The sequence below is a fragment of the Phytophthora ramorum genome, assembly GCF_020800215.1.
Source record: "Phytophthora ramorum isolate Pr-102 chromosome Unknown Phyram_PR-102_s0012, whole genome shotgun sequence".
In the NCBI taxonomy this organism is placed as follows: domain Eukaryota; phylum Oomycota; class Peronosporomycetes; order Peronosporales; family Peronosporaceae; genus Phytophthora; species Phytophthora ramorum.
Genome location: NW_027150658.1, coordinates 1,652,819 through 1,673,102, shown reverse-complemented (window position 1 = coordinate 1,673,102; position 20,284 = coordinate 1,652,819). Strand labels below are relative to the sequence as shown.

General features: G+C 55.2%; 5 protein-coding genes across 5 annotated transcripts; 2 read left to right on the top strand and 3 right to left on the bottom strand.

Annotated features, from left to right (window-relative positions):
* Nucleotides 1–90: 90 nt before the first annotated feature.
* Nucleotides 91–7,071, bottom strand: KRP23_11739 (Acetyl-CoA carboxylase; the record flags this gene model as incomplete). The annotated part of the gene is made up of 1 exon (XM_067882311.1): nt 91–7,071. The coding sequence occupies one exon, from the start codon at nt 7,069–7,071 to the stop codon at nt 91–93; it is 6,981 nt and encodes a 2,326-aa protein (XP_067740576.1).
* Nucleotides 7,072–8,510: 1,439 nt separating this feature from the next.
* On the bottom strand, nt 8,511–11,499 carry KRP23_11738 (Replication factor C subunit 1; the record flags this gene model as incomplete). The annotated part of the gene is made up of 7 exons (XM_067882309.1): nt 8,511–8,784; nt 8,866–9,014; nt 9,088–9,155; nt 9,224–9,318; nt 9,392–10,504; nt 10,581–11,355; nt 11,421–11,499. The coding sequence occupies 7 exons, from the start codon at nt 11,497–11,499 to the stop codon at nt 8,511–8,513; spliced, it is 2,553 nt and encodes an 850-aa protein (XP_067740575.1).
* A 209-nt stretch (nt 11,500–11,708) lies between these two features.
* Nucleotides 11,709–12,826, top strand: KRP23_11737 (UDP-galactose translocator; the record flags this gene model as incomplete). The annotated part of the gene is made up of 2 exons (XM_067882308.1): nt 11,709–11,891; nt 11,963–12,826. 2 exons carry the CDS (start codon nt 11,709–11,711, stop codon nt 12,824–12,826), a joined length of 1,047 nt encoding a protein of 348 aa, XP_067740574.1.
* A 194-nt stretch (nt 12,827–13,020) lies between these two features.
* Nucleotides 13,021–14,020, top strand: KRP23_11736 (uncharacterized protein; the record flags this gene model as incomplete). The annotated part of the gene is made up of 4 exons (XM_067882307.1): nt 13,021–13,221; nt 13,303–13,356; nt 13,430–13,591; nt 13,679–14,020. 4 exons carry the CDS (start codon nt 13,021–13,023, stop codon nt 14,018–14,020), a joined length of 759 nt encoding a protein of 252 aa, XP_067740573.1.
* Nucleotides 14,021–14,068: 48 nt separating this feature from the next.
* Nucleotides 14,069–17,555, bottom strand: KRP23_11735 (Reticulocyte-binding protein 2-like protein a; the record flags this gene model as incomplete). Its single annotated transcript, XM_067882306.1, has 3 exons — nt 14,069–14,526; nt 15,521–15,550; nt 16,505–17,555. 3 exons carry the CDS (start codon nt 17,553–17,555, stop codon nt 14,069–14,071), a joined length of 1,539 nt encoding a protein of 512 aa, XP_067740572.1.
* Between the last annotated feature and the right edge of the window lie 2,729 nt (nt 17,556–20,284).

Below are 20,284 nucleotides of genomic sequence, written 5' to 3'. Positions count from 1 at the left end.
CATGAAGCGATACATTTCATTCACGTTGTTTCCTAATCTAACTCATGCACGTCACACCTGCAAAACTATCCCAGCTTCAGCTCCTACAACTTACTTGTGGAAGATGGAGCCACGACGCAGCGCTGCCACGGCCTCCTCGCGGTCCTTGTCGCTCAGCAGGTGCAGCAGCTCCAGGATGCCGGCCACAGCAGCCTTGGGGTCCTTGCGACCAATATCCACCACCTGCGAGGCCATTTGCTCCTGGCGCAGCTCGGCCACGCGCGAAGCGATCCACTCCTTGTCGCTCGACAACCACAGGAGCACTTCCGAGTCGCCGTGCGACCAGAGCTCAGCCACGGACACGTTCTGTTGACGGGGCACACGGCCACCGTTCACAGCCTCCGTGAACCAGCCCTTGAGCACCTGCTCCGCGCCCACGAACGTCGTCGCGCGCGGGCCATCAGCGCTCGCAGTCACCACCTGGCGGCGCAGAGTGAACTCCGCGAGCTGACGCTTCAGGCGCCAGTAGAAGAACTTGCGCGAGTTCGACCAGGACACCACTTGGCGGATGCAGCCCACGGACTTCATGCGGCCAGGCGTGTCGTGCAGGTCACCGAACTCCGTAGCCACCTGCACGTAGATCGGCAGCAAGGTGTCCTCGCGGGTCTTGATCTCTGCCGAGAGCTTGGCGCCCTCGGCCTCCTTCTCCTCGGGCGACAGTTCAGCCAGACGAGCAGTGAGCTGCTTCAGCTTTCCGTCAAGACGGTGCATGGTCTCCAGAAGCTGCTTCTTGCGGTACTTGATCTCGATGAGACCGGCCGGTTCCAGCACACCACCACGGCCCTGCGGGTCGGCGTACATCTCCATGATGCCCTCGTTGATGGTGGGGTCCACCACGGCCCACGCGCCACCACGCAGCTCAGCGAACGGCGGGATATACACAAACACCGGCTGTTCGTAGTTGACGAGGCCATCCACGATGGCAGCACCGAACTTCAGCACCTCGTCGAACATGTCGCGCTGGCCACCGGAGAAACCACGCCAGTTCGCAAGAATGAACAGCGGCAGATCCTCGCCCTTGAAGTCCTTGATGGCAGTAGCCGTCTTGTGAGCCGAGTCCGGGAACCACACCTGACCAGCCTGCTGCATCAGGTTCTCCTGCGACGCCGGTGACGCTGGGTCAGCCGGGACGATCTTCTCGGACGTGCGCACTTCCGTGACCACCACACCGCACGGAATGCCACCGAGACGGCCGCGGCCGACGACCACGCTCTTGGCCCAGCCGTCAAGCGTCTCGCGGAACGAGTCCTTGTCAAGTAGACCCGAGACCCACTTGCCCGAGGTCTCGTCCACCTTACCGGCCAGCAGCGCGCGTGGGTCGTACTGCGTGCTCTTGTCCTTGGGGCAGAAGTCCACCGTACGCTCGATCTCGTCCAGTCCCGTCACATCGCGGATAGGCAGCGGGCCGCGACGCACCGCCGGAACGAAACTCAGCCACTCCAGGATCGAGTAGATGCCGGACAGGTGGTTCTTCGCCGTCAGGTGCGTCACACCGTTCGTGTGCATGATCTTCACACCACCCAGCTGGTCGTTCGAAGTGTACACGTCCTTACCCATGAGCTTGTTCAGGGCCTGATAGCCCGTCAGGATGATCGGCGAGTGTGTGGCGTTCTGCACCGTACGCTGACCCAGACGGACCAGGTAGGCACCGATACCGACACTACGGCCGCAGGCGTACGTCAGTGTGAACACGTCCTGGTAAGCACGCGAGGTTTCACCAGCAATGGTACCGCTGCCGCGCAGGCACTCCACACCCAGGTCGATCTCGCGACCCACAATGTCGTTCAGCACGTAGCGCTCCTCACCCGTGCTGGTGACCAGCAACGTCGCGTTGACAGATCCCTCGGCCGACGCAACCTTGTAGTCCTCGGGCGCCAGGTACAGGTACTCGAAACCCTTGATCGGGTTGTTTTCATCCTTCCAGCTCACCTTGTACAGAGCCTTGATGGACTCGGCCATGCCGATGCGGGCACCAGCATTCGCCGAGAAGAAGAAGCGGGGGATGCCCTTCGAGCGAGCCAGCTTCGACGCCAGGTCGAACAGTGTGTCCTCGCGGGTACCGAAGGATCCGGCCTTGAACGTGATATCGTTGGCAATGATGATGATTTCACGTCCATCCGGGAACTCCGGCGTGTACAGCGTCAGCAGCCACGCCACCATGCCAATGTCGTTCTGGCCACGCGGGCGCGTCGTCTCCGTCAACGACTTGCCCGTCGCGTCGAGGATCAACTCACGCGTCTCCATCAGCAGGTTCGGGATGGTGATCTTTGCGCCGCCACGCGTGCGCTGCTGCACGTACTTACGCCACTGACGCAACAGGTTGTACTCGATCAGCTCCAGGAAGTCGTACACGTAGACCGTGTTGGACATGACCTTGGCCATCTGACGCTTCTTGTCGAACGGGAACACAACCGGGTACGGCGTGGTGACCGGCATGCCATCAAGCTCACCGTGCGTCTCATCGCCGATGGAAGTGAAGATAGGCTCGTCGTGGCCAGCGGCCTCGACGTACGCCTGCACACGAACCACGTAGCCGGTGGGGTTCTCGGCCACGAGGCGCACAGGGATCGCCGGCGCCTCGCTGTTGAAGCGCGCGATGATCTTGAGTTCCACCGTAGACACACCCAGTTGTTCCAGACGCTCGGCGTAACGGTACGCCAGGATGCGGATCACACCCTCGAGGTACTGCGGGTCCACAATCGCCTGAGGCAGGATATTGAGGTACACGTGGTTGTTCTTCGTCGGCAGCGCCGACTTCTTGACCAGAGGATTGGCCAGGTTTACTTCCAGGGCGTTCAAAGCATCCACCAGCGAGCGCTCGGGGCCCGGGTACGCATCGTACTGGGAGCGAGAGCCGCTGCCATCGTGGTCCAGCTGACGCACCACAGCGCGCACGAAAATGCGCTGGAAGCGGTCGGTGACGATGTGCGAGTCGGACTCCTTCATCTTGGCCAGGTACAAGTGCACGTTCTTGTTCTCGGACGCCAACGGGGTAACGCTGTAGTTCTGCAGACGACGCAGCTCCAGCTTGTAGGCCAGCGGGGCCTCCATGTGACGCACAATCTTGTCCTCGCTGTAGTTCAGGCGACCGGGGAACGTGTAGATGTTCGGGTACAGCGCCATGTCGGCGTTGTGCACCGTGATGCTCTCGATATTCTGGGGGCGAACCGAGAACGTCACACGACGGATGTTGTGCGCGCGCAGTTCCTGGTCCACCGACTTGAGGTAAGCCTCAGACTGTGCCAGGAAGCTCGACTCCTCGGAGTGCTCGTCCACCAGAATGACGTGAAGCACGTTGACGAGCGGGTCCTTGCGTACCGACAACGTCTTCTTCGCAAGCGGGAACAAGGTCATGACGTCCGTGAACGACTTCTGGAAAGACTCCACGTTCGTAAGGCGGACGATGGCGCCGTGACGCTCAAAGTCCGGTGAGATCTTTTGGTAGCTCTCGATCGGCTTGGCCAGCTGCTTCTCAGCAGGCTCCTGCTCCTCGCTGCTTTCCTCCGTGTTGTGCTCACCCAGGTCCAGCGAGCTCGCAGAACTGTTACGGCGCAGCAGGCTCGCCAGGTCGTCGTAGCTCTCGGCAGGCGCGACACCGACCGCCAGCGCATCCACAACAGGCGACTTGAACTGGAACGTCTTCGCAAAGATATCGTTGAAGCTCATGGTCTCCATCGACTCAATGAGGTACGAGCGGTACACACGCTGGGCGTACAGCTCCAGCGCCAACTCGCGGATCTTCTGGTCCTCATGGTCGAGAAGCGAAATAAGCAAGTCGAAGAGCGGCTGCGACTGATCCAGGAGAATCGTACAAGCAGCAGCAAGGTCGGTTGAAGACTCGTCCGCGATGTAGTCCTTGAGCACCTTCTCCACCTGACTCAGGCGGTCGCGGTACGACGGCATCTTGTTGTCAATCAGAAGTTGACGCGCCTCCAGCGCCACCAGCGAATACTGCTTCTCCTTGAACGTAGCAAGCTTCTCGAGGAGCGGCACAAAGGCCGCCGCCTTCACCGACTTGCGAGGGGTGCTGCGCGACATCTGGGCGAGGAGCTGCAGCAGCAACTTGTTCTTCGACTCCAGCGCCTTGTGCGAGCGAGCAAATGAGAAAACCTTGTTCAGGTCAGCCGAGTTTTGCTGGCGCAGCGCCATCACCACATCCTCGATGTTGTGCGAGTTCGCATACACAGTCTCCACCGTGAAGTACTCGTTGATCAGCTCTGTCAGCACAGCCTCTTCGCCAGACTGCAGGCCGTGCTTGTACTTCGTGGCGATATCACGGAGCGTCAACACAGAGGCCTCAAAGTCCGAGCGCTGGCGGTCCGTGGAAAGCGTCTTCTTGTGCTCATCCAGAATCTCAGCCACCTCAGCGACGTTGAACTCATGGGTAGCCGTAGGCTCCTCCGACAGAGCCTTCTTGAACGTCTGGATCTTGTCCGTGATCTTAGCGAACACATCCAGCGGAATGCGACCAGCCAGAGACGACATAGCCTCCTTAGTCTCTTCCACGGGCAAGAGAGGCTCCTTCAGGGCCTGGAACAGGTCGACCAGGGCCTTCTGCGTCAGATCCTCAGGGGCATAGTAACCCTGCATGACGCTCTTCAGCACGCTCAGCGCCTTACGCATCTTGTGCATGGACTTGGTGCTGTTTCCGTTCGTGTTCTCCGACGACGGGAGCTTGCCCATGTACACGTCGGACTTCTTAACACACGACGGATCGTCCAGCTCCATGGTGGCGATGCAATCGCCAGGCGCCAGGACGGCACCCTCGGACTTCAGCAGACGGATGGTACCAGCCTCCGGGGTAAGCAGCGGCATGTACATCTTCATCACCTCGATCTCAGCGTACGGCATACCGCGACGCAGGCTAGCACCATCGTCAACCAGGTAGCGAGCCAGCTTTCCGGCCGTGTTCGTCACCAGGCGCGTGGGGTCGTACTCCTTGGTGAACACGCACGTGTGGCTGTCGACAACAAGACGCAGGCCCTGGGCCTCCTTCGTAGCGTACGCGACGTGCGACTTGCCGTTCAACAAGACAAGGAAACCACCGTCCGAGAGCGTGCGGATCTCCACCTGCACGTAGGAACCGTTGCAGAAGAGTGTGAACTGGATGGGACCACTGCGGCACGCCTTGATGTTGTACTTAATGCCCTCGTAAATGAGTTCGAGCGACTCCTGCTGAGACAGCAGCTCGTTGTGAGGAAGCTGACCACGCTCAATCTGGCTGACATAGTCCTCCTGGAGCGCGTTTGACGCCTGGTAAGCGCAGCACACAGCGCCGACAAGGACCACCATCAGAGGGTCCGGGCGACCCTGCAGACGCACTTCGTTGTGGTGCGAAATACGCTCGTCCAGCCACGACGTGGAGATGCGGTTGTATTTGAAATCGTCGGACTCCATCATGTTGACGATGTACTCCACCGTCGTGTGGATGTCACCACGGATGGACAGCTCCTTCAGAGCGAGGATCATGTTCTTGCGAGCCTTCTCACGGGTCGGGCTCCACGAGAACAGGTGGCCAATCTGCGAGTCAGCGAACTCGTGCACCTGACCGGACGAGTCTACCGAGAAGTATCCCCACACATCGGGCGTGGAGCGGAAGTTCAGCTCCTGGATGGCACCACTCGTGGGCTGGAAGCCGGCGTTCGGGTCCTCAGCCGTAATACGCGCGGCGATAACGTGGCCGTGCGGCGGCTTCTGCTTCTCCGTGTCGAAGTCGATGGAGGCCGTCTCGAACGCATCCTTGTTGTACAGACGACGCACATCGGGGATGCAGTGCAGCGGAATACCCATAGCCACCTGCAGCTGAGCGGCGGGCAGGTTCACGTGGGTGATCATCTCTGTGACAGGGTGCTCCACCTGCAGACGCGGGTTAAGCTCCAGGAAGAAGAACGAGTCGCCGTTTTCCTCGGGCACCTCACTGAAAAGGTACTCGACGGTACCGGCGTTGACGTACTCGACCTCCTGTGCAAGGCGAGTGGCAGCACGCATCATCTTCTCCCACACCTCCTGGGTGGGGGCGAGCACTGGGCCTTCCTCGACAATCTTCTGGTGGCGACGCTGCACCGAGCAGTCACGGCCGCTGAGCGCGATGGCGTTGCCGTAGGTATCCGCCAGCAGCTGCACCTCCAAGTGACGCGACTTGGGCGCCAACTTCATGACGAAGATGGGGGAGCCAGGGATTTCGCCGCGCACAGCCTCCCAGGCGCTGAGCACCTGGGACTCCTCGTGGCACATACGAATGCCCTTACCGCCTCCGCCCTCACTGGCCTTGATCATGACAGGGAAGCCGATGCGCTTGCACTCCTCAAGACAGTGCGGTCCGTCGCGCAGCATGGCTGCGTTGTAGATCTCATCAGGGATGCCGTCGTGTGCCTTGTAGTCAACCTCCATGCCGTCGCCGTTCCAGGCGATCGTGGGCACCTTGGCGCTCTGCGCGATGATGGTGGAGCCGATCTTGTCACCCAGCGCACGCATGGGCTTCGCCGGGGGTCCGATGAAGACAATCTTGCGCTCCGTCTGTGCGAGCGTCTCAGGCAGGTGCGGGTTCTCACTGGCGTGTCCCCATCCGGCCCAGACGGCGTCGACGTTGAAGCGCTCGGCGATCTCGATGATGAGCGACACGTTGGCGTAGTTGTGGTTGTTGGAGCCGCCGGGCACTTCGACGACGTGCTCGGCCATGCGGATGTACTCTGCGTTGGCCTTGAGGTCCTCGGGCGTGGCCATGACGACGAAGGTCACGACGTGCTCGTTGGCGAACATCTCGTAGCTCCAGCTGCGGATGCTGCGGATGGCCTTGACGGCCGAGATACCGTTGTTGGCGATGAGCACCGACGTGATGGGGCGCGTGCCCTTCTGTACACGCACGTACTCCTCCATGCTCGAGTAGCTCAGCGGGTTGCTGTCGCTGCGTGGGCGCACGCGGGTCGCGTCGGTCACCGCCGCGACGTCGGTTGTCGCTGCTTCCTGGGCCACCATGTCTTGCGTGTCGGGCGTCGTCTCCCCTGCAGCTCCAGTTGTGGAATGGCCAGGCATGGGCAGAGGGCGGGGGCGGGAGGCGAGAGGCTGCTTCGTTCTTGTTCGCTGGTGGGCAAGCGCGGAATGCCCGGGCACCAGCGGCCACGAGACAGACCATCACTCCTGCCAGTTGTTGAAACGCCGTTTCGGCCAATGGGAGTGCCGGAATCGCGGATCCGACGAGTGATTCGCTGAAATTACAGTATAGCCACAGCGTCAAGGCTGGTTGTAAGCGCTCCTGAAGCGCGTCATCGAATTGACGGCTCCCAGGTGGGGACGGGCGAATGACGTACGTCCGGCATACAAAAACGAGGAGAGCGGCAACGCGCAATGCATTGCTGCAAGCCCGGCGGACCACCGCATTCCTGCGGTGCAGCGATGTCACTCATTTCTGATTTCGTTGCGCTTCGCTCGCTTTCTTCGAGGACGTGCGTGCCAGTCTGGCGGTGCAGCCAGAGGAGCGGGGCCCGTGGCAGCGCTTCCGCGAGGGGGTCAGATCACTCAGGTGCTCAGGTGCTCGGGCATGAGCAGGCAGGTGGGCCGAAAACTAATGCTTGGGGTCCGAGGAAGGCCGTGGTGGCTGCGCTTCACGCAGAAGATCCCGGGGCGCGGGCTCCGGAGTCGCTGAGCATCGTGGGGCGGAGATAGCTTGTCAAAATGGCTGCGTCAGAGACCGTGACGTCACTCGCTTGCGCCCCTTCGCAAGGGTGACGTCACTGCATACTTTAATCAAGACATTAGCAGTACATAGCCGGACCAACTGGTGACGCACCACATTGACGAAAAGTAGCCATCTGGGGGATGACGTCCGCCTCAGGAAGGCAAGCAAGGAGGCCGCAATGCACCGAGTACTGGGTGATGGAGCCGTCTGGTCCCTGGAAGGAAGCAGTCTGCGGGACCACGCTGTCGCACGCAGTTACTGGGAGGAAGGTATGTGGCGGAGATACAAGTTTGCGAAAATCAGAGCGGCATGCAGGGGCGAGCGGGCTTCAGGGAAACTGAAGGCAGCCTTAACACTAAGCCTAGGTTAGTGTTAGTGTCCACGGAGGCTGCTGCTGCTGCTGTTCTGGTATGGCGGAAGCTGGGACTGTAGGCGGAGGTATTTTGCAGTTGTCCAGGACGCACATTCTGTTCCGCCTCATTAACTCGACTGTCGAATCGACTGAGTCGAGCGGTAGCAAGAAGCTGGCTGACTGCAGTCGTAGATTACGACTCGTAGCTGGTCCTCGTTGAGTTTGAGACCGACAGCAGCACCATCTTCAACGACTTCCACTGGCGCGGTCATTCTCCTCTCGGTGGACAACAGGGTCTAGCGCGGAATCCGTGCGTCCGAGCAGAGCGAAACGCTGGGGCCAGCTCAACCTAGTGCCATCAATTCGACTTGTGCATATCAACTCATATAAGCCGCAAAACTATCGACACGCTATCTACCGCAGCTACAACGCCGGTAATGCCACCTAGGTGCGGCGTTTCTTCGCCGGCGCCTTGCGGGGTGCCTTCTTGGCTGCTGCAGCCGGAGCCTTGCGCTTCGCGCCGCCGCGCGGTTTCTTCTGGAACTTGCTAACATCCAACTCTTCCTCGTCGTCCGGCTCGCTTTCGGCGTCGGACGCTGGTGGGAGTCCATTATCATCGGCCTTGGAGGTGGCGGCCTTCCCTCGTCCTTTCTTGATCGTGGTGGCTCCGAGCACAGACTCTACCACCGCCTGTGACTTGTGCGATGCTTTGTTGTACCTGCAGAAGAAAGAGCCATAGCAATCCAGGTGAGTGTTTCACATGCCCAGGGTGAATGAAAGCAAAAGGAGCGCATCGCACATTCGCGTGAATGCCGTCTTGGCCTTGGAGTCGAGCTCCGAGTAGGAGTGACGTTTTACACCAGGGAACTTGAAGCTTTCCATCGACTCCGTCAGGTCTTCGCGAGTGATCTCGCATTCGTCAAGCAGCTCGATCACCTCGTGGATGTTCTGTGCAACGCACACAAAATACAAATGTGAGCCTCGTAGAAGGCAACGTCGCGATATATCTGAATAAATGCACCTCTTCCCCAGACAACAGCTTCTTCAGCAGGATTTCCTTCATGTAAGGCACGTAGTCGAGACGAATTACTGCGTTGCAGTAGATTGAGTCAAGGACACATCGCAACGAGACAATCACAGCCAACAGAAGCACAAACCTTCGCGAGAACCGGAGGCGTGTGATCGCATTCGGACAGACAGCTCACTCAGCAAGCGCTTCGACTTGGAAGCGGACGAGTTCTTTCCCAACCACCTGTGCGCAAATAGCAATATGGCCGCAGCAATTAGCAATGCAATTACACCGCAATGACCCTGCAACAACTCACTTGGAAAACTCTGGGTGACCGATGAAGCCAGCCGAGTACACACAGGCACCGACGTTCATCGCTGCCTGCTTGGTGAGCAAGTCCCAGCGCTGTTCCACTCGAACATACGTGTTTAAGAGGTCGCTCTCCGAGATGAACTCAGACGCATGCATCGCCGCCTCCAGGTTTTCGTCTGACGATGTGCGATTGTTCATGATGCTCTGGATGTAGTTCTCCTGAACCATGAGAGGCATCAGATCGTAGTCGACGAAATACGCCTCATTTCTCGCGTCAAAGGACAGATCGCGCTGGAAAATCTGCTGTGTCGCACTGAACGGATTCAACCGCAAACTCTCGTCCTTATTGTGCTGAGAGGACGGGTTCACCATGTCTGCATACGTAATTTTCGTCGTGGTAAGCCGCCACCGTTGCATCTGCGTGAGCAATTGCCGGATATCATTGCCACAGCGATCGGCGGCTTCTTCAATGGCGTTCTTCTCCATATGCAGTCCTTCCTTCAAGCCGATCTCCATGAGGCGCTTGCCGATCTGAATCTTGGTGGGGCGACGCATGCGCAAGTCAAACGAGTGGTTTGCTAGCGAGCGCACCTTTTGGCTCTGACGGTCGTTGCAAATGCAAATAATGGGAGTCTTCGACTTCTTGATGAGTTGAATAAGTTCCGCAGTACCACCGCGGTCACCACCAGACATGCCATCGACCTCGTCCATGACGATCACGCGACGAGCGAGGTGCATTTTCTCCTTGGACTTCCCTGTGGATACACCAAATTGGAGAGCCTGGGTGCCGAGCACGTCCTTAAGCCCAGTTTGCAGCATTTTCTTGCTGCGGGTGTCACTCGCATTTAGCTCGGTGCACTCGAAACCACACTCGCGAGCAACCAGATTCGCAATTGTGGTTTTGCCAATACCGGGAGGCCCTGACAGCAACACGGTCTTAGCCCCGCGGTTTTCTGATAACTTTGTCGTGAACGGAATCTTCTTGGTTCCTTTCACATGCATCGCTTCCCAGTCCATTAGCCACATTTTCAACTTCCGTCCCAGCTCAATGTTGCCAATCATGTGGTCCAGCGTCTGGGGCTTGTACTTGTCAGTCCACAGCTCATTGTTGATCGATCTGCAGTGCCTCACACAAATACAGTACCAGTTAGCGTTGATGTCTCCGCTTCAAACCCACACATAAGTAAACGTACGAGTTTAGCTTTTGCTTGCCCTTCGTCGATGTGGTCTTCGCGCCAGCGGCTTCTACCTTGATCCTCCGTTTTTCTGCGGCTAAGTCCTGAGCTTGCTGAGCTGCGGCGGCCTCAGTAATGAGATTGTAAAACTCATTCTGTGTCAGGATACGGACACTCTTAGCCACCGCTTCCTTGTACTTGGCTGCTTCTGTCACCTTACCACCCTGTTCCAACGTGGCGCCAATCACTAAATACTTCGTACTGCGCGTCACACTGTTCGTCACCGACCCACCGCAGCTCTTCACCAGATGCACGGCGTCCTCGCGTGACAGACTGTCCAGTAGTCCCGAGAACGCGAACGTCTTGCCGTCCAGACAGCCCGAGCACGGCGCCGGTACCTTCTTCAGCGCCCCCTCCTGCTTCACAATTGCCTCCGAGTCGTCCGTAACAGAGCAATGAGAGGACGACGTTGCAGGCTTTCCGCTGCTCTCCGCCTTGACCTTCGGCTTCACCTCCGGCATCTCCTCGTCGTCGCCACTCTCCTCCTTTACAGCGCGCCGCAGCCTTTTCAGCTGTATTGGATCCTTCTTGGGCTTCACCTCATCGTCGCTGGCCAGCATCTCAAAGTCCGAGTCGGGGTCTGCCTTCTTCTTCTTGGCTGGAGCCTTGCGCTTGCTAGTGATGACCTCTTCGTCACTATCGCTGTCGTCCAGCACCACCACCTTTTGTTTGGCGGTCCGACGGGCGGCAGGACGCGACGGAGGCGTCGGTTCTGGTTCCGATCGCTTGGCCGCTGCAACGCAATTAAAAATTTGTCAGTCGCTAGGACACATCAACACAGAAGAGCACAGGGCGTACGCTTGGCCGGTGTCGCCGCCTTCTTGCCACCGTTGATGCTGCTCGGAGGCTTCTTCTGGAAAAACGAGCGGATGTCCATGTTGAGCCGTTACGAGCGCCACGCAAGGTGTGGATCTTCCTCGTGCGTGTGGGTTTCCCGCCAATATTATCTGGCGGCACCAGCACCAGCTCTTTTACAGGAAGATTCGGCTATTGTATAGGGATGTGATGTGGCGTACATCAATATTTCACCGACGACAACAGAGTTCAGTATTCCACGTACGTCGTGCGTCGCACCCGCCGCCAAGCATGGAGCTCTCCCCGACGGCGCTCAAGTACGCGAGTCTCTGTGTGCTGTGCGTGCAGAACAGCCTACTGGCCATCCTCATGCGGCTCTCGAGGGTCGGCAACTTCCCGCGCTTCAATCCCGCCACTGCTGTCTTCATGGGGGAGACGCTCAAGCTGGCCACGTGCTTCGTCGTGCTCGCCCACGTGCGTCTGCAACCGTTCTGCTTGTCTATTATGGAGTATATTGTAAATTGACTGGGTTCGACTATTTGCAGGAGTTCAATGCGCTCAAGGAGCCGCAGCGACGGAAGCGCATGGGGGAATCTTTCCGCACCGTCACCAACGTCAAGGAGCTACTGCGTGTGAGCGTACCGGCAATGCTCTACGTGGTGCAGAACAATCTACAATACGTGGCAGTGTCCAACCTGGACGCACCAACCTTCCAGATCATGTACCAGCTCAAGATCCTCACCACCGCCATCTTCTCCGTCGTCATGCTGCGCAAGACGGTGCTGTTGACGCAGTGGGGCGCCATCGTCACGCTCATGATGGGCGTCGCACTGGTGCAACTGGATGGGGATGGAGCGAGTGCTGCAGCAACTGCCAATACCGGACAGAGCACCACCAAAGGACTGATGGCCGTTGTTGCAGCCTGCGTGTGCTCCGGTTTCGCCGGTGTGTACTTCGAAAAAATCCTGAAAGGCAGCGGTTCGAGCACTACGCTCTGGGAACGCAACGTGCAAATGTGCTTCCTCGGAATGGCGCTGTCTGGTGGTGGTCTGGTGTTCAATGATTTTGAGTCGATCGTGAGTCGCGGCTTTTTCTATGGCTACAGACCGGTTGTTTGGGCTGCTATTTGTATGAGCGCATTTGGCGGCCTTCTTACAGCTGTGGTGGTCAAATACGCCGACAACATTTTGAAGGCCTTTGCTACATCCATCGCCGTGGTGCTTTCGGTCATCATGTCGGTGTTTGTGTTTGACAAGATGCCTACGGGCCAATTCGTGATCGGAGCTATCCTCGTCAACGGGTCCGTTTACGTGTACAGCAAAGCCCCCGAGTGGCGTAAGAGCCACCTTGACCCGATTCTGCCACTTACAGGCAGCAAAGACTCTAAGGAGGTCAAGCACATTGTGTAGAATGCAGCAAAAATTTCGCCGCACTTGTTTACTTCCAAAGTGTGCCCGAGAGCGCACTACAGCTACATACCATAGATGTCATACAATACAAATACTATCTCCGAGTCAGTCTACTTCGTGGGTATTGCAGTATAGCAGCAAATTTAGCTCTGGCGTTACCGTTACAATTTTTCTTCCTTCAAAAGCAGTTTGCGATGCCACGCGTGATGAAGTACCTACCTGCCTTCCTGGTTGTTGTGCTCGCGATGCGAACATGCTTCTGCGTGAGCACAAAGGCTGGCAGTGGACAGGAGGTCCGCGAGGTATTTCTCAACAGTGCCGATGGAGGAGTGATCCAAATTTCGGGCGAGAATGACAAGCAGAAGACACCTCAACAGGAAACTCCCTGGAGCAAGGTAGCAAACACTCCCAAAACTTGGTACTGCTCACTAGAATCGTACTCATCTTTGTGATTTGCTGTCCACCTTGCCATTTAGGCTCGATCTGGACTTGTACGACAGCAATTCGGCTTACTCAGCCAAGATCCCACCGTAAGGAAGTTGCCATGCCGAATTCTCGTGAATCCATAGCCTCACTCACCCGTGACCTGCTTGTTTCACGCAGCAAAATGCAACAAGTTCTTCTCCAATCGGATCATCAACGTTTCTACCTGAACGATGGACCGACATTCTCGACAGCAACTGGCTGAATGAATTCCTGATGCATTGCGAACAAGATCCAGTCTTCAAGGCAGGCGTAGCGCAGAATCTCAGCGCGATGCAAGCAGTATGTAATATCCTTATCTTCTCACTCTGCGACGTGATTGCACCAGGAAACCATCAAAGCTCACACACTCGTGTTTGTATTCTGCAGTTTGTAGCATTTGTCTCGATTGGATACGCCGTCGTAGCAATGTGGCTTGGTCCCATACAACTCACGTGTTGGCAGCGACGCAGCATCCTGGTCACATACTCAGCGGCAGGCCTCGTTCAAGCAATCTTCCTCACGCATTCGTTCGGCTTCGTGGACGTCCACTTTGCATACCCGGCGACTTTAGCGTTGGCTCTGCTCTTCTTCATATCTTTCAACGTCACAAATGCGCTACTGGTGTTGCAATCCGAGGAGACCCAAGCGGAGGCGACACATCTGACTCAGCAAATTATCCAGGCCTCCTCCACGCGCGTAATAACCTCCCTATGTGCCCCTTGTTGCTGAGTGTGGAGCTCGCCAGACGAATATAATACAGCCCTCAAGTCCACAACGTCACTCATCATCCATGGAGAACGAGAGCAGCTTCTTATTACTGAGCGTCGGTCGATCTGTGCGTTTGCGTTTCTTCTTCTTCGTAGCGTCCGAAGCTTTGGCCTTGCCCATCTGCACCACCGCTTGCCCAACGGTCTTTTTGCTCTTCTTCGTTGAGTCTGCGTCACCCTCTTCTCCTCCTTCTGCCGCCTTTTTCTTCTCTTCCTTCTTGGCCAGATACTCGTCCAGCGCGGCCTGCTGTACCTCGTCTAGCCCTTCGTCCTCCTCGTCTTCGCCGGGCTTAGGTAGTGTCGCGAACTTGGCCTGGATGGCGGGCGGCTGGTGGAACTTCTGCAGGAACTTGGGGATCACACGCGTGAACTGCGGCCCTTTACCTTTGCCTCGAGCTTTCCCCTGGCCGCCCCCGCCGCCGTTCAAGCCCCGGAGGCTGCCATCTTCGCGCCAGTCGTCGTCCATGTCTGATGACGCAAATTTGACAATATAAGAGTGAATTTTGACGCCCAGTCTGAATTTTGGCTGGCAGCCCCACATTTCGACGACGATGGTGACGCTGAAAAGCTTCCTGTGGGGCCAGCGATGGAACATCCTGCTGACGACGCAAGCCATCTTCACGTGCGGCATCGTGTACAATCGCTATCGTGAGAACCAAGCGTCGCCGCCCGCCACCGGCTCGCAACAGCAGGCACGCCCGCTTCGAACGAGCGAAGGCAAAGAAGCTCGCGATTAAGCACACCCTCAGCATTATAGACACAACTTTGGTATCGATGCAGTGCCTCGGCAACCCCGCTCTTTAGTATCGACAGAAGCATCCATTTGCTTATGCAGCACCACAAAATAGACCGAAACAAGTATGTTGATCCAGTTTGTAAGCGAGTTCGCTGGAATGGCGGCGAGTCTCTCCGGAGGCTCGTTGATGGATCAGAGAATGCAACTCGAAGCACGAAACCCAAAGAGCAGTTGTAGGATTCCAACACATGAGCGTAATAAAATGGCGACGAAAACAAGCCCAACGATTAATTTGATGAAGTGAGCGGGGCTTTAGCAAGCTGCTGCATTGGTCGGTACTGCACCAATGCACCAAAATGTTGTGTATATTGAACCGAACGTCGTAATTCACCTGTCAATCATCCCAGTCAGAGTCGCCCGACGAAGACTTATCCCAGTTAATATCGTCAAGGCCTTCATTCTTAGGATTTCCAGTTGAATTCCGCCGAGGAAGAGTAGATACAGGCACAGACGCAGCAAGTGGCGCAGCCAAACTACTACGATGTTGAGCTTCGGTGACAAGCTTCCGTTGTGACTTTTGGGCAATCCGCCGAGTGCAATGCTCACACATACCGTTCGCTTGAAGCAATTGGAACCCCCATCCGCCACAAACTGAGCACCGCTGCCGCATCTGCGCCGAGTCCACAATGAAAGCTAGCCGTAGGCGGTTGCAATGAGCACACACACCATTCTTTTCGACTAGACCGACGCCAATGCCTTTGCAGCATTCACATCGATTCAACTCCGGATCGGGCTGCTGGCCATACATAGCACTAAAAGGCGTCGAATCCGCGCCGTACGGCACCATCGCAGATGGAACCCCCATGCCATTCAATGAGGACGGAGGTGTCGGGGGCATTAATTGGTATCCTGGTGGCACCCCAACCATACCTGGAGGATACATGGACATCATTGGCGGTGGTTGCATGTATGGGTAGTAATATCCATACGGGGTTGGCGGCGGAGGTGGCGGAGGCGGCATCATCATGTACGGATACGGGGCATACATTCCGCCGCTGAGTTGCACTTGGCCGGGATGTGGTTGACCATTCATGGAGGCCCCAGCATGCCATGATCCATTAGTGCTATTACTGCTTTGATCTTCATGCTGCTCCATGCGACCACCAGGACTTCCTTTTCGATCTCGTTTATGGTGCGCATCGCCCTGACCACCGCCTTCCCCCAGATTTTGAGCTGCCAATACTGCCTCAACCTTGGCCATTCGCCTCTTCTCGCGTCTGAGCTGTTTCTCTCTCGCCCTTATTTCTTCTTCAGTTTCTTCAATGCTGCTGGCTGAACGGGTGCTGGACTCATCTTTCGCACTGGATATCGATTTCCGACTTGGTGATTCCGGTGTCACTGACGCTCTCGATAACGAGACAGATAACTCTTTTTCTCGCAATTTTCGTGCCCGTCGTTCTTCGCGCGCACGCTGTTTCTCGTCCAGCACCGCATCTGCAATATCCTCAGATACGACACTCTGCTTACTTCTCGCTGAAGGATGCTCGTGCTCAGTGCTCATTTGCTGATCATCATTTTCCTCAGCGACAAAAAACGAGCCCCCGCGCTTGCTTTCCCGACTTCGCCTCCTGTGCTTGTTAACGCGCTCTGGTGACGATACACCCGAGCTATCACCGGGCAGTACATCGCTACTTAATTGACCGTGTGCACCTGGTTCAGCAACATCCATTTTGCTGATCTCATGCTCAGAGCTGGTTTCGTCGAGTTCACCATCAACGACAGCCTCCACTTGCTTCTTTTCCTTCTGCCTTTCCTCTGGTTGCTGCCTCTGGATATCCTTTTCGTCCTGCTGTTGCTTCCGTTCTTGCTCGCGTCGCTGTTCAAGTGCAAGCTGTTCAGCACGATCCTGTTCCCGACGTTGTTCTCGCTCTATAGCAGCCTGCTGCTCGCGTTCTTTCCTCGCCTCTTCCTGCTCCTTGACCTCCATCTCTGCCTGCATCTGCTGTCGCTTGCGCTCTCCCTCTGCCTCCTCCTTCTCTTTCCAACTCAACACTTTATCACCGCCGTTCTTTTCCTGCGGCTTGCGTATAGCCTCCTTCTTCTTCATGTTGCTCGCCACTTCCGCCATAAAGTCGTCTCCTGACACGCTCTCCCTCTTTGTCATCATATTCTCCTGCCGCTTCTTCCTCAAGAAACGGAGGCGTTCCGCCGCACTCATTCCCACCGTTTCGGCCTCATACTGCTCCTCTAGCGACGGCGTCTTGGTCTCTGACTCTGTAGCTCCTCCTGCAAAGTCCTCCTCCCACCGTCGAACATTCAGCATAGGCGGTGGCCGCCCTGTTCCCATCATAGGACCGTTCATGGCATTAAACCTGCCTTCCAGCGACGATTGTAGCTTCTGAAACGTAGCATTCTTGGACTTGGGCGTGTCTTTGGCCTCCTGCTTGTCTACTGCCACACCCTTGGGACGCTTCTTCTTGTCCTTCTTAGAGCCAGGATCCTGTTCTAGTGGCTCATCTTCCTCTTCTTCTAGGATCACCTGCTTGTTGCCCCCTGTAGCCTGCCGGTGTTCGGAGCGGACGGACTCTGTTAGCAGCTCCCACCTGCTCTCCTTGGTCACGGCGTTGTAGAAGTACGGGTGGCCGTCGGGGGACGTGAACTGCTTCCATTCTCCTTCGTCCGCGCTCTTGTCGTGACGCTTGGAGCGTTCCGACGAGCGCTTCTTCTTCTTGATGCGCGCGCTCGAGCCTTCCGTGCGCATGCTGCTGCCGTAAACTTGTGCTCAATAATGCGCGAGGCGATATTCGTACCTAAAGGGGATTCACGGTGCTAACTGCTTCAACCTGAATTTTTGTCCAAAATATTAAGGCTAAATATTCCTGTAACATTGGCTCTCGCTGTATTTCAATATTTGAATCTTGTTTTAATACTTTGAGGAAATCTACCAATTCTTGTAACAAAAGGCCCACAATTATGTTTTTCTCTGTGAACTAGTTGATCTTACTCAAACGTAATATTGTATCAAGCTGACATTGCGGTGGCGGAAGAAAAGGTGAGAAGGTAGCTGGAGGCTGGCGGGGAAACCCAGAAGTGATTGATTTCCTCGACCGAAGGCCTCCCAACCAAACGCGTGGTTAAGCCTCCTTTATTATATTGTGACGTATTATACGCCATACACGTTGGTTCAACGATCAACAATCTGAAGTCTACCAATCACAGAGCTCAGAACATCCATGAATCGGCAACTTGATGTTCTACCTAACTTCTTTGCATACAGCACCTCAGATAGTGGGACCTATATATCAGAGCACACTATATTTATACTGAGTTAAGTGGGTTGGCTAGCCCGAGCCAACTTGGGAGATTGATGGCAATATTCCGATCGACATTTCCAGAGCGTTCGACCGCTCAGAAGAACGATCAGCTTAGCCATCATATATTCGACTTCCTTGTAGCATTAGACGGCATGATATTGTTGCTTTGTGCAATGGACATACAACAAACATCCAAACATAGTATGAAGGCAAAATCACGGAGGACTTAGAGCTCTGCATCTTATTTATCGAGCAATACTACGTTGACTATCATCCACATATGGTGGAGGGATCGACACAATTCCTGATCATGATCTTATGCCATTAGAGGTGGTTACTATGAACTGGTATCGCCAATTTTCAATCGAGTGCGGCGGGTAGAAACAAGTCTTGGGAAGCTTTCAATGAAGCCATACGCCACCGCTTTATCCCCCCGGATAACGAATGTGTCCTTCAACAGCGTTATTGGGCGTTGCGTCAGAAAGTCATTTGCATGTCCCAGAACCTAATCATCCAATGCACGCAGCAAATCTCACCACACAGCTCTGTAAAAAGGTAACCAGTGAGGTCGTAGGAAGAGATTGAGTAGAACGAAGGACATTGAGTTGTGATTGAGATATTAAAGTGTCTGGAGATGGCAGAGAGCAGGGGGAATTTTATTTTATGGCATTAGCGACCACTTTCTAAGTCTGTGGGATTAATAGTATGTAGGATTAATTGTAATACGGGAGAAACTTCTTTTCATGTCGCCACCGGCTACTTTGTATTACCGGTGGCTTTTTCCCCATGAGTAATATATTGTATTTCCTATGGCTATTATGATTTCGTAGCTGTACGAAATGGATGTAGCGTTCAAATGAGGGTGCACAGAAACAAAAGGGCAAGAAGTGCACGATTAGGAAATTGACTAGAATTTTACATAGACATTAGTTAACATTATACTTTATCTGACGATATGTTCTATATGAAATGCCTGCTCGGCGGAACGGAGACGATGTTCATTTTGCATTTGCCATGCGTGCACTCAGACACATCCTCTTCGCCATCAATGATGCCTACTACGGCATCCGGCGTCTTCATCAACAACTTCTCGACGCTGAAGAGACGACCCAGCGCCAAGCGCGCGAAATGGACATGCTGACTACCCCGCTGCACCGGATCAGACAGGGCCGCGAGCTGGTCTCCGAATCCGATTCGAACACGGAGAACGATGAAAGGTGGGGCTTTTCATCGCTACGCCGACCAAGGATGCCGGAATTCGTTGACATGTAATACGTGCAGCAACTTTTTCTAAGTTGGATTTAGTTTAAGCGATAAATGAGGTTGCGTTACTGTCTATAATAATATTGTTGAGATGAATTGCGTTACTCACAAATTGTGCCGAACTGCTGATAGCCCCCTCGCCTTCATATCGTATGAAGGAGCGTTACTTTCAACACTGATTTTAGCTCCAGCTATATATGAAGAGTGTACGTTCGGTTAATTTCAGCTGTAAACGTGATTGGGTACTTTCTACCCGGAACGATACCACTTAGAACATTTAAAATGCAGAAAATATAATTTTTATTTCATTATAGGCAGCTTGGAAGCTGTTCTTGTTGTGTTTTAATGCAGCGCACTCCAGGACCCTTGCAACTCGCTTTCACATTCGCGATGCGGCTGATCAAGCGGCTACGGCTCATCGAATTCATTCATGAAAGATCCCCGAGTCACCTAGACGGAGTATCCGAGTAGTTTTCGCCCTCAGTATCGTCACCAGACTCAGAATCGTCTGGATTTGAACGTAAAGCAATATCGGAATCAGATGGCCCACCCATCTCCAATTTCATCGATTATTTCGATGAGCTTTAGCGAATCAGATTCGAGTGTTCAATTTGACGACGACGAAGACGGCGCCGATGAATCATCAAGCGACGATGATGGACCTTTTCACCCAGTGGAGTTTCCTACGCGATTCTTGCTTTAGAACCACCTTGATGGCTCCAAGAACAAGCCAGTGGACTTGACATACGATAACGAGTAAGCAGCAACACAAAATCCTGTAAAACCCGGAAATTTCTGAAATATTCTCTCTATAAATTGTTTATTGTAAAAACAAAAGTTGTAACGTGCGAACAATGTTGTTTTATGTAGTGTTGTGCGTCTGCGCCTACCCTTGAAGGGAAGCATTTGTTAA